At 40.7% G+C, this 16,546-nt stretch overlaps 1 protein-coding gene across 1 annotated transcript in view; it reads right to left on the reverse strand.

Annotated features, from left to right (window-relative positions):
* Positions 1–16,546, reverse strand: part of GABBR2 (gamma-aminobutyric acid type B receptor subunit 2) — an 895,125-nt gene that overhangs the window by 35,376 nt on the left and 843,203 nt on the right. The window contains exons 16-17 of the mRNA XM_050938162.1: positions 12,748–12,930; positions 4,079–4,208 (exon numbers count right to left, since the gene is read on the reverse strand). Of these exons, the coding sequence (XP_050794119.1) occupies positions 4,079–4,208; positions 12,748–12,930 (313 nt within the window). The remainder of the gene's footprint in view (positions 1–4,078; positions 4,209–12,747; positions 12,931–16,546) is intronic.

The raw sequence follows: 16,546 nt of genomic DNA on the forward strand, positions 1-16,546 counted from the left end.
TGAGGTGGAATAACACATATGCACAGGCCAAATGGACGTTACCATGAAAAATCTCTGATCAAAGGCACAGGGGGGTGCCAGAGCACCTAGAGTGGAGCACTCAGTGGGGCACTACTCAAAGAAGAACAAATATTTAATAATGGTCTCTTCAATCTAGCAGAGAAAGGTATAACATGATCCAATGGCTGGAAATTGAAGCTAGACAAATTCATACTGAAAATAAGGCATACATTTTCAATGGTGAGAGTAGGGCTGTTAAGCATTTTTTAAAAATTGTGATTAATCATGAGATTAAAAAAATTAATCACGATTGATCACAGTTTTAATCACACTGTTAATAATAGAATATCATTTATTTAAATGTTTGGATGTTTTCTACATTTTCAAATATATTGATTACAATTACAAGACAGAATACTAAATCTACAGTGCTCACTTTATATTATTTTTTATTACAAATATTTGCAATGGAAAAATTATTTAAAAAAATAAAGTATTTCAATTCACCTCATACAAGTACTATGGTGTAATCTCTTTATCATGAAAGTGCAATTTACAAATGTAGATTTTTTTTACATAACTGCACTCAAAAATAAAATAATGTAAAACTTTAGAGCAGTGTGTCTCAAACTTTATGTGCTGGCGACCACATTTAGACTTAAAATAAATTGTGACCCCCCCACTAAAAAAAATTGTGATCCCCTACCTTTAGCCCCCCTTGAGGCATGGGGTTCCAGCCTTCAGCCTCCGCAAATGAACACATTACTTGTGTTGTGAACTAATCCTTAATTGACACCCTAGTGCAAAGTGAAAGGCCTTGGGGATTTATCAGTTGTAAGTGACAGAGAAGGAGTAAGACCTGGGTGCACTGATTGATGACTATGAGCTGCCAATATGATGCAGCTGTGAAAAAGGTTAACTCCTAGGATGCATCAGGCAAGGCATTTCCTGCAAAGATAGGGAAGTGTTATTACCACTTGTACTATAACAAGGTACTGGTGAGACCTTATCTGGAATACTGGATGCAATTCTGGTGTCCCATGTTTAACAAAGATGATTTCAAACTGGAACACGTTCAGAGAAGGTCTGCTAGGAGGGTCAGAGGACTGGAGAATCTACCTTACAAGAGGAGACTTCAGGATCTTGGCTTGTTTAGCCTAACAAAACAAAGGCTGAGGGGAGGTACGATCGCTCTCTGTAAATAAGTCAGAGGGATAAGCATCAGGGAGAGAGAGGTGCTATTTAAGTTAAGGGCCAGGGTAGTACAAGAACAAATGGATATAAACTGGCCATCAACAAATTTAGGCTTGAAGTTAGATGGAAGATTAAGGCCCAGAACAGCATTCCTAGGGGAGCAGTGGGAGAAAATAAACTAACTTGTCTCAAGACTGAGCTTCATAAGTAGGATTATTAAGTGATTAAAAAAATTAGTTGTGATTAATCATAGTTTTGATTGCACTGGATAAAAAGACGGTTTTATGTAGCTATTGCAAGGCTAAGTTCTAATACCATTGAAATACTTCAAGTCTGCAGTACCGCCTACACACTAAACATGCCTTTGCCTCCAGATCTTGTGCTACAGATAACCCACCAACAGCAAATGAATCCCTCCAGCCATGACAGAGTAACCTTACAGAGTTTCAGGATCGCTGCAAGCCCATGTATCAAAGAGAGTACAACAGTTTAACCAATGCTATTGCAAAGCGAATAGCTATGGTCTGCAGACCATTCAATATTGTAAACGACAGAGAACCAAGAGATGTTATTCGAATTGCGTTTTCCAATCAGTCACACCTCCCGAGGAAAACATGACCTATATCACAATGAGAAGACTACAAAGTTGGAGCTTCTGAAAAATGCACTGCTTGCTGTGACTGGTGATCCTTGGACATCCTTGAGCACTCACTGCTCTCTTGGGAGTCACAGCACATCTGATTGATGCTGCATGGACACTGCAGTCATTTGCTTTAGCAGTAACACCTACTGAAGAGAGATATTATGCTAAAACATGTGTAGAGCATTTCTTGGATGCTGCGAAAGAATGGAATATTCAAGAAAAGGTAACAACAATTAGTACTAACTATGCCATCAAAACTGTGATTAATCACAATTAATTTTTTTAAATCACAACTAATTTGTTTTGAGTTAATCGCTGAGTTAACTGCGATTAATTGACAGCTGTAGGTGAGAACAATTAACTACTGGAACAACTTAATTTGTGGTAAATTCTCCATCACTGACAATTTATATATCAAGATTGGCTGTTTTATGAAAAGATACGCTCTAGGAATTATTTTGGGGAAGTTCTTCAGTATGTGTTATACACGATATTAGACTAGATGATCATCATGGTCCCTTCTGACCTGGGAATCTATTAATTAATTCTGTGATGTCTCACTGTGACGTCCCAATGAATAGTAATTAGTTTTTCCAATAATATATATTGTGACTTTGGCAGACCAGGTGTAAGCTCATGCCAAGACATGTAGGCCTCAACTGAACACTAACAAATAAATAGCTGAAACCAGGTGAAATCCTCCTCTTGTGATCAGTAATAACGTGCAATGACACAGAAGCAGATTCTCCAGAAGAAAGTATGACTTATTTTGCCCAATTGGTACACAGGAATATGAAGAGACCTATATTATCTTACTTATGCCTGGCATTCTCCTCAACCCACTCTGTGGACTTGACTTGGTGTCCCTGTTCTCTCTGGGCACCAAGTTACAGCTCACTTGCTGCAGACTGTGACTCCCAAGTCACTCTGTGAGTCAGTTTCGCTACATGCTGACTCTGTGTTCCTGTCAGTTTCCAGCTGAGCAGACCATCCCCACTCATACCCTCATTTTCTGCCAGGGGCATCTTTTTAACTCCTCAGGATATTTTGATCGCAGCCCTTGCCTTGGGAAGAGATAAATGCCTTAGTCTGGGTGGTTCTAGCAAAGTAGTTTCTTCCCCCAGCTGATGGCCCAGCTCTTGTTCTTAACATCTTTGAAGCAGGTACCTTAGAGGTTGTCTAGTATGTGTTATTGTTTACCCGTCCTAGATTTTACTTTTACAGCCCCCTTTGATCTGATTATGCATTCAGGCAGGTAACTATACCAAACCAAACAGGGAAACAGGGTCAGACATAAGATTAACGAGAATAATGAGCCATTTTCCTGATTTGTCACATCATTATCCCCATTTTAGTCACAAAGCAGATCAATGTCAGAGCCAGAAATAGAACCAAGGTGTCCTGACTATGACTCAAGTGGAGCATGCTGCTTCTCAATAGCGGAACACCTTTAATGGAAGTAATTGTTTTGCCTGTATTTCTTTGGGGAGCGATGCAAAATACATGGTGAAAGCAGCTATGGGGTAGCTATAGTAGTAATGAAAATTCCTTTTTAGCACAGCCTATTTCTAGATAACAGTTTTCAAACATAAATGTCTCCAGTCTGACGTTTGGAAGCTCAAATCAGCACTTGGTATATAAGCACATAAATATTTATTTTTTGCGGCTATTTGCCAAAAGCAAAATGTGGACACCCTAATAAGACCATCATGTTTGAAAACTTGGTTTCCCATATTTAATACTGACAACATGGGTGAGGTAATATCTTTTATTGGATCAGCTTCTGTTGGTGAAAGAGACAAGCTTTTGAGCTTACATGGAACTCTTCTTCAGGTCAGGTCAGGTCGGGTCATGTTTAATACTGACTCAGTTAATTGTCACAACATCCAAAATAAAACAAGAAAGTCTTTTTAATCATCCCACTATGACTTTCTATTCCTGCTTGCAACACAGAAAATCCTTGATTCTGAATATCTTTTAAAACGTCTTTCTCTATGATATTTTACCATATATGATATGCTCTTAGAGTGCACAACAGGATAAGGCCATTTTATATAGCGAGGTAACTAAGCAGTGAACATAGTATAGTTTAGTATTAGATTCTGCATATTTGCAAAATGAAACTTTATAATTTAACACTCAATTCAGTAAAACGAAGAGCTCTGGAGCCAGTCCAACGGGGGGCCAGACTGCTTAACACTTTGCAGGACCAAGGCCTTAGCAGGCATCAGTGATTCTTACCTTTGCTGTCTGTAAAGTTCCGTATACTGAGGATGTCATTAAGATCCTGATAGTGGTTCTGCTTAATGTATGTTGTCTTCTCAGGTGTGTCCTGGAGCTGCATAGTAACCTCTTCTAAATCTTTGTCCAGCTGTAAAACAAAAACACAGTATAAGAAATCTAATGAGTGGGAACTAGGGCGGTCAAGTGGTTGAACAAAAAATTAATCATGATTGATTGTGTGATTAATTGCAGTGTTAAACAATAATAGAATACCATTTATTTAAATGTTTTTTGATGTTTTCTACATTTTCAAATATACTGATTTCAATTACAACACAGAATACAAAATGTACAGTGCTCACTTTATTTTTGATTACAGATATATGCACTATAAAAACCAAAAGAAATAGGATTTTTCAATTCACCTAATGCAAGTACTGTAATGCAATCTCTTTATCATGAAAGTTGAACTTACAAATGTAGAATATACAAAAAAACCTGCATTCAAAAATAAAATAATGTAAAACTAGAGCTTACAGCTCCACTCAGTCCTACTTCTTGTTCAGTCAATCGCTCAGATAAACAAGTTTGTCTACATTTGCTGGAGATAATGCTGCCCGCTTCTTGTTCACAATGTCACCTGAAAGTGAGAACAGGTGTTCGCATGGCACTATTGTAGGCAGTGTCGCAGATGCGCTAAAGATTCATATGTCCCTTCATGCTTCAACCACCTTTCCAGGGGACATGCATCGATGCTGATGACGGGTTCTGCTCGATAACAATCCAAAGCAGCGCGGACCGACACATGTTCATCTGAGTCAGATGCCAACAGCAGAAGGTTGATTTTCTTTTTTGGTGATGTGAGTTCTGTAGTTTCTGCATCAGTGTTGCTCTTTAAAGACTTCTGAAAGCATGCTCCACACCTCATCCTTCTCAGATTTTGGAAGGCACTTCAGATTCTTAAACCTTGGGTCGACTGCTGTAGCTAGCTTTAGAAATCTCACATTGCTACCTTCTTTGTGTTCTGTCAAATCTGCAGCGAAAGTGCTCTTAAAATGAACATGTGCTGAGTCATTATCCGAGATTATTATAACATGAAATATATATCAGAATGTGGGTAAAATAGAGTCGGAGACATACAACTCTCCCCCAAGGAGTTCAGTCACAAATTTAATTAACACATTATTTTTTCAATGAGCATCATCAGCATGGAAGCTCGTCCTCTGGAATGGTGGCCGAAGCACGAAGGGGCATACAAATGTTTAGCATATCTGGCACATATATACCTTGTAATGCTGGCTACAAAAGTCCCATGTGAATGCCTGTTCTCACTTCGTTATGATGTTTTAAATAAGAAGTGGGCAGCATTATCTCCCATAAATGTAAACAAGCTTGTTTGTCTTAGCGATTGGCTGAATGAGAAGTAGGACTCAGTGGACTTGTAGGCGCTAAAGTTTAGCATTGTTTTGTTTTTAAGTGCAGTTATGTAACAAAAAATCTACATTTGTAAATTGCACTTTCACAATAAATAGATCGCATTACAGTACTTGTATGAGGTGAATTGAAAAATAATGTTTCTTTTGTTGATCATTTTTACAATACAAATATTTGTAATAAAAAATAATAATGTAAAGTGAGCAGTGTACACTTTGTATTCTGTGTTGTAATTGAAATCAATATATTTGAAAATGTAAAAAAAATCCAAAAATATTGAATAAATTTCAATTGGTATTCTATTGTTTAACTGCACGATTAAAAATGCAATTAATCACCATTCATTTTTTAATTGTGATTAATTTTTTTGAGTTAATCACGTGAGTTAACTGTGATTAATTGACATGCCTAGTGGGAACCATTAAAAACTCAAGTCGCTGCTTCCATTATGTGCACTAAATGCATAGCTTTCTATCATTAGAATAGTAGACAGCTTGACATTGCAATTACTACAGTGTGTCAAATACTGATTTTTAATAGTACACATATAGTACCTCCAAAAGTCATGTTAAAGGTGAGTTAAAGTGGAAAGCTGTGCACATAGGACTCTAAATAGCCAATAAATACTGTTATTTGCTAGAGATAATGTACAAATGAAAAAAAAAAGCTGCTGTGTCATTTAATACTTTTCATTTTAGTTAAGCAAATTTTACTTCACATGACATTGTAGTCTTGCTGAATAAGAGAGTGAGTCCCTTGGACACTGGCATGCCTTGCATGGAAACCTCTTAATTTCATTCACTGCACACACATTACAGATGTACTATAGGTGGCTACTACACTGATTTCCACAGCAAGCTGCACACAGTCCTTTGTAGGAATTCTCCATTATTTCTAAATTTGACTTTGACTGAGTCAGTGGCACATCAGTAGTGCACAGAAAGATTCAGTCATTTAGCAGATTCAGTAATCAAACAATATATGAAATGTCAAAATATTCGATAACATGATGTAAAGAGAAAGCATTTAAACAAGAGGACTGATATAATCAAGTATATGTTGTGCAGGAGTTAAGACTAGGTGATCATAATGGTGCCTCTGGCTTTCATAGTTATGGGAGGGATTCTCTGTGCTGCTCTTGACCCTGTATGCCACTGAGCCAGCATATGGGACCTAAAGGCACCACAAGGAGCTTGGAGAGAATTCCCCAGTGTAGGTCCTATGCACAAGATGTGTGTTGGGGTGGAATGAGGCATGTTAGAAGAAGCTGAGTGATCTCTACAGTGTACATTGCTATACCGATTACGGACACTGCAGGGTGCACAGCCACTCAGACCTGGTCTACACTACGCGTTTATACCAAATGTAGCAGCGTTAAACCGAATTAACCATGCACCCGTCCACACAACGAAGCCCTTTATTTCGATATAAAGTGCTCTCAATATCAATATCTGTACTCCTCCCCAAAGAGGGGAGTAGCGCTCAAGTCAATATTGCCATTTCGGATTAGGTTTAGTGTGGTCGCAATTTGACGGTATTGGCCTCCGGGAGCTATCCCACAGTGCACCATTGTGACTGCTCTGGACAGCAATCTGGAGTTGGATGCACTGGCCAGATAGACAGGAAAAGCCCCGCGAACTTTTGAATTTCATTTCCTGTTTGCCCAATGTGGAGTGCTGATCAGCATGGGCTGTACAGGAGATACTGGATCTGATCGCTTTATGGGGAGACAAATCTGTTCTATCAGAGCTCCGTTCAAGAAGTCGAAATGCCAAAGCATTTGAAAAAATCTCTCCAGAGGCCACAGCAGGGACTCAACACAGTGCTGCGTGACAAGCGTAACAGAAAGCCAAAGAATCAAATGGACACTCATGGAGGGAGGGGAGGGGGACTGACGACTCCAGCTATCCTACAGTCCCCACAGTCTCCGAAAAGCATTTGCATTCTTGGCTGAGTTCCCAATGCCTGAGGGTCAAAAGCATTGTCCCGGGTGGTTCAGGGTATATATTGTCAATTTACCCCCCACTCCCTCCCGTGAAAGAAAAGGGAAACAAATCGTTTCTCATCTTTTTTCAATGTCACTGTATGTCTACTGCATGCTGCTGGTAGATGTGGTGCTGCGGTGCTGAACAGCAGCATCCCGTCCCCTTCCTTTTCTGATGGTAGATGGTACAAAAGGCTTGGAAACCATCCTCATCATCCTGTGAGTGCTCCTGGCTGGCCTCGGTGAGGTCGGCCAGGGGCGCCTGGGCAAAAATGGGAATGACTCCTGGTCATTCCTGGCAGACGGCGCAAAAGGATTGAAAACCATTCTCATCATAGCAACTGAGGGCTGAGCTCCTCATCCCCCCCCTTTCATGTCTAATGAAGATTCTGTACTGTCTGGACTATAATAGCAGTGGGAGGCTGCCCCCCCATCATTTTATCTCACTAAAAAGTCAGTGTTTCTTATTCCTGCATTCTTTATTACTTCATCACACAAATGGGGGGACATTGCCACGGTAGCCCAGGAGGAGTGTGGGAGGAGGGAAGCAACGGGTGGGGTTGTTGCAGGGGCACCCCCTAGAATGGCATGCAGCTCATCATTTCTGTGGGATCTCTGGGGCTCTGACCCGGAGCAGCTGTGCTCTCTGGTTCTCTAGTACACTTGCCCCATATTCTAGGCAGGACTGACTCTATTTTTAGACAAAACATAAAGAAGAGAATGACCTGGGGAGTCATTCCCATTTTTGTCCATGCGCCCCTGGCCGACCTCAGCGAGGCCAGCCAGGAGCACCCATGACAGCAGCAGACGGTACAAAAGGATTGATAACCATCATCGCCAATTTCTAACTGCAGACGGTACAAAAGGATTGATAACCATCATCGCCAATTTCCAATTGCAGACGGTACAAAAGGATTGATAACCATCATTGCCAATTTCCAATTGCAGACGGTGATATAGGGTTGGTAACCATCTCTGCTACCTTGCAAAGGCAAATGAATGCTGCTGTGTAGCCCTGCAGTACCGCATCTGTCAGTAGCATCCAGTACACATACGGTGACAGTGACAAAAGGCTAAACAGGCTCCATGGTTGGCGTGCTGTGGCGTCTGCCAGGGCAATCCAGGGAAAAAGGGCGCGAAATGATTGTCTGCCGTTGCTTTCATGGAGGAAGGGTTGAGTGACAACATTTACCCAGAATCACCCACGACACTGTTTTGGCCTCATCATGCATTCAGATCTCAACCCAGAATTCCAATGGGCGGGGGAGACTGCAGGAACTATGGGATAGCTATGGGATAGCTACCCACAGTGCAACGCTCCGGAAATCAACGCTAGCCTCGGTACATGGACGCACACCGCTGGATTAATGTGCTTAGTGTGGCCGTGTGCACTCGACTTTATACAATCTGTTTTAAAAAAACGGTTTCTGTAAAATCAGAATAATCCCGTAGTGTAGACGTACCCTCAGACAGCCTAGGCAGGAAATGCCGGAGCTTAGGTCAGTCATGGCCTATTTTAAGTTGTGCTGGAAGCAACACTGGCCCATAACCAGGCAGAATCCTGAGAATGCAAATGTGACCTTTTTCTCCCTGAGCTGCTTTTGTGTCCTGCGCCTCCTGGTGTCATGTCACACACACTCCCTCTATGAATAACATTTTCTTATAACAATAACAAAGTAGCACTGACATAAGTAACTCATTTGTTTATTTTTGGCAATTAAAAAAGGAAACTTACCCAAATTGTGGCATCATGGATGTGACTATGAAGTCAAGACTGCAGGAAGCATTTCATTCCTTTAAACAAGACAAGCTGGGTGAGATAATATCTCTTATTGGACCAACTTCTGTTGGTGAAAGAGAGAAACTTTTGAGCTTACACAGGATTTGAAGAAGAGCTTTGGGTATGCTCAAATGCTTGTCTCTTTCATGAAGAGAAGTTGGTCCAATAAAATATATTAGCTCACCCACCTTGCTTCTCTAATAAACTGGGACAAACAACATTCTTTTAAATGGTATCTTCACTCCCTTATAACCTTCCCAGAGAAACTCCTTTTATGGGGATGTTTTTCTGAAATTCAGCTCAGAGGTGGCATTTTTGTAAGGTTTGAAGAAGATCAAGCTCATGACAGAGTTGAGAAAGTTCCATGCTTTCTGTGACTTGAAAATTATTTTCTAACTTTTTAGATCCTTCATAACTCATACTGACCAACCTGCCAGTCAGCAGGTGGCCAATCAGCTGCTGTTTTTGGTTGGAATTGCCCTTGGTACCAGCCTCCAGGCAAGGGGAAAAACATCCTGAACTCTTTGAAAGCAGCCTTCAGACTGTAGGGAGAGAGAATCAAAGACCTCTCCCCAGCAACATGCCTGGAAGATCAAGAGAAAACACTGGCCTGCTGCACTTGCACCATAAAGGACTGTACAGAAACAAAGAATGACCTCCCTGAGGGCTAAACTGTGCTAGTAGGTACAGTCCTGAGTAGGGAGTGGAGCAGGGTCTGGATTTTAATTACTCCTGGTACTTACAAGGGGCTCCTTGTACCACTCTCTTTATACAATTCTAGGGACAATCTGTCCCCAGAATTTGATCTGGTTCTAGAACTGAGATCATAATAATGAATTAAGGTGTTTGTTTAACTTTACATTGCTTCTTCATAAATCTCAGATCTGGAAACATGATGAAGGTAAGCTGTAGAGGTAATCACAAGTTTTAACAGAATGAGCCCCAAGTTCTTCTGACACTGGAACTTTTGATTGCTCTTAGCAGGTTTTGGTATCTAGTTTAATCCATTTAGAAAAAGTCTGAACAGAAAGAACTTCTACTCTTGGACTGCTCTGCAAACGCTATGAAGAACCAGTATGATTTCCAACATAGTTTGTTTCTATTCTGGTAATAGCTAACAGTTCTTTTTGCATCCAATTTACATAGTCTGGCCTCACCAGATATACTCTGAGGCTCTGATTGGCAGACCAGGAGCTCGATGCTATAATTCAGATGGAATTCTGAGATCAACTTGGGCAACAATTTGGGATGAAGATTTGTCTTTGTGAAAAAATGAAACAGGAGAGTTTCTCTCACCTCTCTCATTGACCGAACTGCTACCATCAAGGCAACTTTCAGAGAGCTGGTGAAAAGAACCATAGTTTGCAACTGTATTAAACTTTAGGCTATGCTCATCACAGTGTTATCTTAGCACCTCTGCAATTCTGGTGAGTACTATGTTCAAGTCTCATGCGTTAGGAGGGTTATGAATTGGTGAATACAAATGCAATAACACTTTTAAGAAAATGTTTCACAGGAGGGTGAGTAAAACAGATGCCAATGTCACATTAGAGTGGTAAGCAGAAACCACCACCAAGTGTAATTTAATCATGCAGTAGACAAGCCAGGCTTCATTAAAAATGGCAAGAATTCTAAGATGAGAGGGACGGGGCAGGAGAGTGATGGGAGAAAGCAGAGTTGGGTGGCCAGGATTGGGAGGAACTTCCCTAGCCCGGGCAGGGAGTGGAGCATTGAGCTGGGAAGGTGTCAGTGAGTGACCAGGATGGTCCTGGCTGGGGGTGAGGGAGAGTGGTAGGCTATGAGGTGAATGGGAGGTGTTGGGAGGGGGCTGCAGGGTGAGATATTGGGGGCAAGTAGGGGGAGCTGGGGGAGATGGGGTGAGTTGTGGGGGCTGTGGGGGGGAATGGGGGATGTTGAGAGCTGTGGTCAGTGGGGCTGAGGGGTTGGAGTTGTGGTGAGTGTGGTATTTGTCAGGGCTGCTGGGATGTGTGATGGGCCTGTCACAACAAGCGAGGACTGGTGGAGGATTGTTGGGGTATATGTGGGGTGAAGGAGAATTCTGGTGTCTGTGTGTGGGGCGGGACACTTTAGGGAAGAGGGGGCCCTCCAATTACCATGGTGCACAGAGTCCCAAAATTCTTTAATCTGATCCTGCTCCTGGTCTTAAAAATCTGTGAATAATTTGTAGTGCTAGCTATGCAATTAGCTTAACTACAAATGTAAAAGCCATTTATTCTTCTAAATAAATATTGACAGAGTGTTGTGAGATGGTGGTGAAAATGGTTCTGTAGGAAGGTGGGAAGAGAAGATGTGAGGGGAGTTGGGGCTGCATGCCTTTTATAACAGGGAGCAGAATGCCTGGAACTATCACCATGAATGGCGTCACTGACTAATTGCTTTAAAGTGGGTCAGGGACTCAGGAGGCTCAGCAGTTAATTCCTACAATGTGGATTTGTGATAGCAGCCATATATAGGAGAACCTTGGCTTTCCCTAGTGAGTGCACACTGTGAATAAGGCTGCAGGATCAGCTGCAGAAGGGTAACAATGGGAGCAAGGACTTTCATGCCCTCTTGCTGAATGGGGAGGTGGGGCAGGCAACCCATTGCCCAAAAAACCTTACCATGGACCTTAGGGGGCAGCAGCTCCCCTTGCCAGTTCTCTGAAGGCAAAGCTGCTGTGTTTCCCTTAACACATCTCCAAGTCCGAAGGGAGACCCACATCTGTTGGATTTTGATATTTGTATTCAGAGACTAGAACACCACACATAGTATTAGGCCATGCTACCAGGAATTTTATACTATGGTAGTGCTCTGAAGTGCCAACCAAGATCAGAGTCCCATTTTGTTAGGCACTGTACAGATATAGAGGCACAGAGAGGTGAAGTGACATGCTTAAGGTCATACAGCAATTAAGCAGCAGAAATGGGTACAGAATCCAGATCTCCTGATCCACAACATAGTACCTTATCTACTGGAACACTCTGCCTCAGCTACCTCAAAATTGGGGTATTGGACCGATTCAGTAAAAGTGGAACTAATACTGGGATGCTGCAAGGTACAATAAAAAATGTCAATATACCATACCTACTCTTTGAGTCCCATGGTGGTCATGATATAAGATTTGCACTTTTACAACTACACCTGTACAACTCGAGGTGTTCAGTCTGTCCATAGGTAGCATAGGCGTTAATGTACCTGTTGGGAATTCTCAGAAACGAGGGAAGTTTCACGTAAAGCTGATACAGGTATCATCTGTGATGAGATGAAGTGTCTCATCTCTATTAGTTTATAAGTATGACAATACTTGTGATTTTATTTTTTCGCACTTGCTAACCGACTTTCTTTCTTTAGAAACAGAGGCTAAAATTATGAGATTTTAGTTGAAAAAAATGAGAATGGTTAAGCTTTGTATTGCTTTACAGCTATGCAAATGAAGTGTTTCATCCACAGGACAGATTTATCTGGTTTAGTGTATACAATAAATGATACCTCTGTGATTTTCATTCTCAAGCGGTGGTTTTCTGACTGCAGTCCTTCTAGCCGAGATGTACTGGCTTGATTGACACTGGTGACTGATGTTGATGTTTTTGAGTCTTCTTTCTTTTGATTTTGAGTGAATTGGAAACGTCTGTTCTGAGTGGCTGCATCAGGATTTGTCCTCAGTGTGATTAACTGAAAGGTTTAAAAGTTGTGAGAAATTCTGCAGAGGATTTTATTTTTATATCAGTTTCTTCCCCTCCCCCCTGACCCCCAAAATAATAGAAGGTACACTTTACTTTCCACATGGAGTACAATTTCTCTGTGACCATACAAACTGTTGAGCTATAATAACCTTGCAAGATGAACTGTTCCATTTTTTCCAATTATTGGGAAATGTTTCTTAAAGTTCCAGTTAAATATATTATTTTTAAAATTTACTGCATCATCCCTTGTTAGTTCTTTCTTTTCACTGATATTTTCATCCTTCAAAGGGAAACATTCAACTTAAAAATCACACTTCTGTCTGAAAATTTCTTACACCCTATAGTTACAAGGAATGTGGTGAGCAGAGAAAAGCCCCAGACAGAATGAGAAAGAGAGGTACCGGCAAAGGGATCACAGGGAATTTAGTCTAGGTGGGAGTTCAGCAGCAGGGGAGGAGGAGTAGGCAGCCATTAGTAGACTAAAATAAAGAATAGCCATTCAAATAAATTAAATACAACCCATTTTTAAAAAAAGGTTAAGCTCAAACTTAAAGATAAAGATAAACCGCAGTACAACCTAGTAGATAGTGACAGAGAAACCCCCTTCACTTTAAATATGAAGGTGGAAGGCCAGCAGCAGTTTAACAAGGGTGGGCGCTATCCAGTTTACTTCACAGAGTGCAAACTGTATGACCATTTGCCAAGTGACATATGTATAAACCCACTTTGAGCCTCTCATGGCCCTCAAGAACAGTGCAGCCTCTTAAGGCCAAAGCTGATGAACCAGTGAGGCCTACAGAGATAGCGAATTATTTGAAGAGACGGCATATAAGGACATGGTAATACTGTTCCACCTCAGAGCTGGCTCCCCACATCCTCCAGTTAGGGAAGTTGGTTTCATGAGCCGAAGGAATGGAGGAAAAAATGCCTCTCTTTGGAACTCCACCTCTGATAGAGGTGGGAAGAGGCTGATCAGGCACTGAAGTGATCATTCCAGAAGATGAGGTTATAAATGAGAGATGCAGACAGGCTATGGTAATAGGCTACATTTGAAGACATAAGGGTGTAATTAAGTTAAGGTATTAATGACTATTGTATCCAGTTTTTATAGTTAATATTCCCAGACAAAAAACTGCATTAAGATGGAGTTAAGGTAGAGTCTGAGTAACTTTTTCATTGAGCAGAACAAAATATCCAAAGTTTGGAAGTTTGAAGTGAATTAAATTCAAATTGGAAATAATACAGAAAGAGTAATTAATTATCAGATCAGCTGACCAAGGAATGTGGTGAATTCTGCATCACTTGGGAGTCTTTAAATCAAGATTTGGATGTCTTACTAGAAAGACGTGTTCCACTTCATCCATATGTTGTTAGATTAGATGCAAAAATCAGTAGGTGAAATCTATGGCCAATGTTATACAAGATGCCAAACTAACGTATCACAAAGGTCCCTTCCAGCCATAAAATTTAACCAATCCTCTGTTGCTCTGCACTTATACAGTCATTTTCAAGCGTCCAAAGTGGGTGTCAAATGCTACCAAATTAGAAAGACAGAATTTTACATCAACTTTGTACTCACTTTGCACTGGTGTAAAATATTAGGATGCCTAAGAAATTGGATTAAAAATGTTTTAATACCACTATACCAATCAATGCTATGCTCTCATATGGAATATTATGCTCATTTCTGATCACCCTGTCTCAGAAAGGATATAGTAGAAGACGACGGCTTCAGAAATGGGTGATAAAAATGAACAGGCATGAGAAGATTTCTATATGAAGAGAGACTAAAACTGTTAGGACTGTTTACTTTAGAAAAGAGATGAATAAGTGGGGACATATTAAAGGTATACATTGCAAGAAAAAATGGGCTTTAGAGGCAGCAGATTTAAAACTTCTAATAGGAACAATTTTTGACCCAATGCATATTTAACCTATGGAGCTCCATGAGATATTAATGGGGCTAACAATGTAATACTACTAAGAATGAGTGGACTTTTATATGGATAAGAAGATTTTCCAAAGTTAGGTAGGCAACAATGTATTGGATATGAATCTGCATACTTGGGGTATAAGGTAATCTCTAGGTGAAGAAAAGTTAGGATTAAACTTCTCTCTGATCTAGTTATTCCATTATGAGCTTTCTTGAACTTTCTTCTGAAGCATCTAGTGCTAGCAACAGGTTACTTGAGTAGATGGACCATTGGGCTGAGCTAGTATGGCAATTGCTATGTCCTATATCCTGAGCTAAGAAGAGAAAATAGTTTTTCTCTTTGTTCAGTTGTTTACTTTGTGTATTTGACAGTCATCCGTGTAGAGTCACTGTTTCTCCTGGGCAGTCAGTTACTCCCTTCCAGAAATCACTCTTACAGATATCAACATAATGACTTTTTAAAAATAAGAATTAATTTTTCAGAAATAATTAAATTGAAAAGCCACTTTCAGAGAGACCATCTTTACCTGGTATGCCATAAAGCTGGAATTTTTAAAAGTCATTAAAAAAAGTCAAGTAGTTGATGGGCCTTTAATTAATGCTCAGTTAAGAAAGATTGTGGTACCCCCATTTACAGGTGCCACAACTTGCCAAAGCAACATGAAGTATCAATAAAGCCTCTGTAGTCATACAAGTAACTATCCTGTAATTATATTCTAGAACTGATTTGACAGATTTGTTATTAATTATTATTATTATTTAATTATTTAATTTCATACTTATATTCAGGGTAGCACAAAAAGGCCACAACCAGATTGGGCCTCATTTTACTTGGCACGGTGCAAACACTGTAAACAATAGTCCTTGCCCCGAAAGAGCTTAGAGTCTAGAATACGAGACATAACAGGGGGCAGAGACAAACAAGTGGGCTGGGATGGAGGGAAGGGGAAGCAGGACAACAAACCTAAGATGGTATGCACAGTTTTTAGCCCTTCATGAGGAGTGATTACAGCACTCCCCATGACTAGCCATGATCAGGCTTCAGTATTCCGTGTACATTATGGCAGAGAGTTCTGAGGAGGGATGTGAAAAAGGACAATTTGGTGGCTTTATGGATTTTCCCTGGAAGCTTGGCAATAAGATAATAGATTGATGGGGTGAGGTTGAGATTTTTTCTATGCTCGGAGACATCAGTGCATGCTTGCATTGTGAGTGGAAGGAACCTGATGAGGGTGAGAAGCTGAGGAGAAGAAGAAGAGCAGAGATGAGTCAGCCTAGAAATGGGAAGGGATGGGAGGGCAGGGGCAGATGGAGGGATTGGAAGAAAGCTGGGAAGCAGTCTCAGTGTCTGTGATAGGGGAGAGGGAGGCAAGTGTGATGGAGAGGTGTGATAGGGATGGTCTTGTCAGATTTTGTCAAGTTGTTTTCCTTTGAAGAAATCAAGAAGATCCTATGGGGAAATATGCATTCATATTCAATTTGTCATTCACTAGTACTCTTAAATGTCTTGCTTCATGACTGTGTTTATGAATAAGCTCTCTTAACTTATGGTTATGTTGTAAGTAATTCTTCTGTAGGATCCAGTATAAAAAAGTTGGACTATACAGCCCTGGAGACTGAATTACTCTAACCGCAGAATGCATAAAGCACTACTGGTAAGCTAATGTGACAT

The sequence above is a fragment of the Gopherus flavomarginatus genome, chromosome 2, assembly GCF_025201925.1.
Source record: "Gopherus flavomarginatus isolate rGopFla2 chromosome 2, rGopFla2.mat.asm, whole genome shotgun sequence".
In the NCBI taxonomy this organism is placed as follows: Eukaryota; Metazoa; Chordata; order Testudines; family Testudinidae; genus Gopherus; species Gopherus flavomarginatus.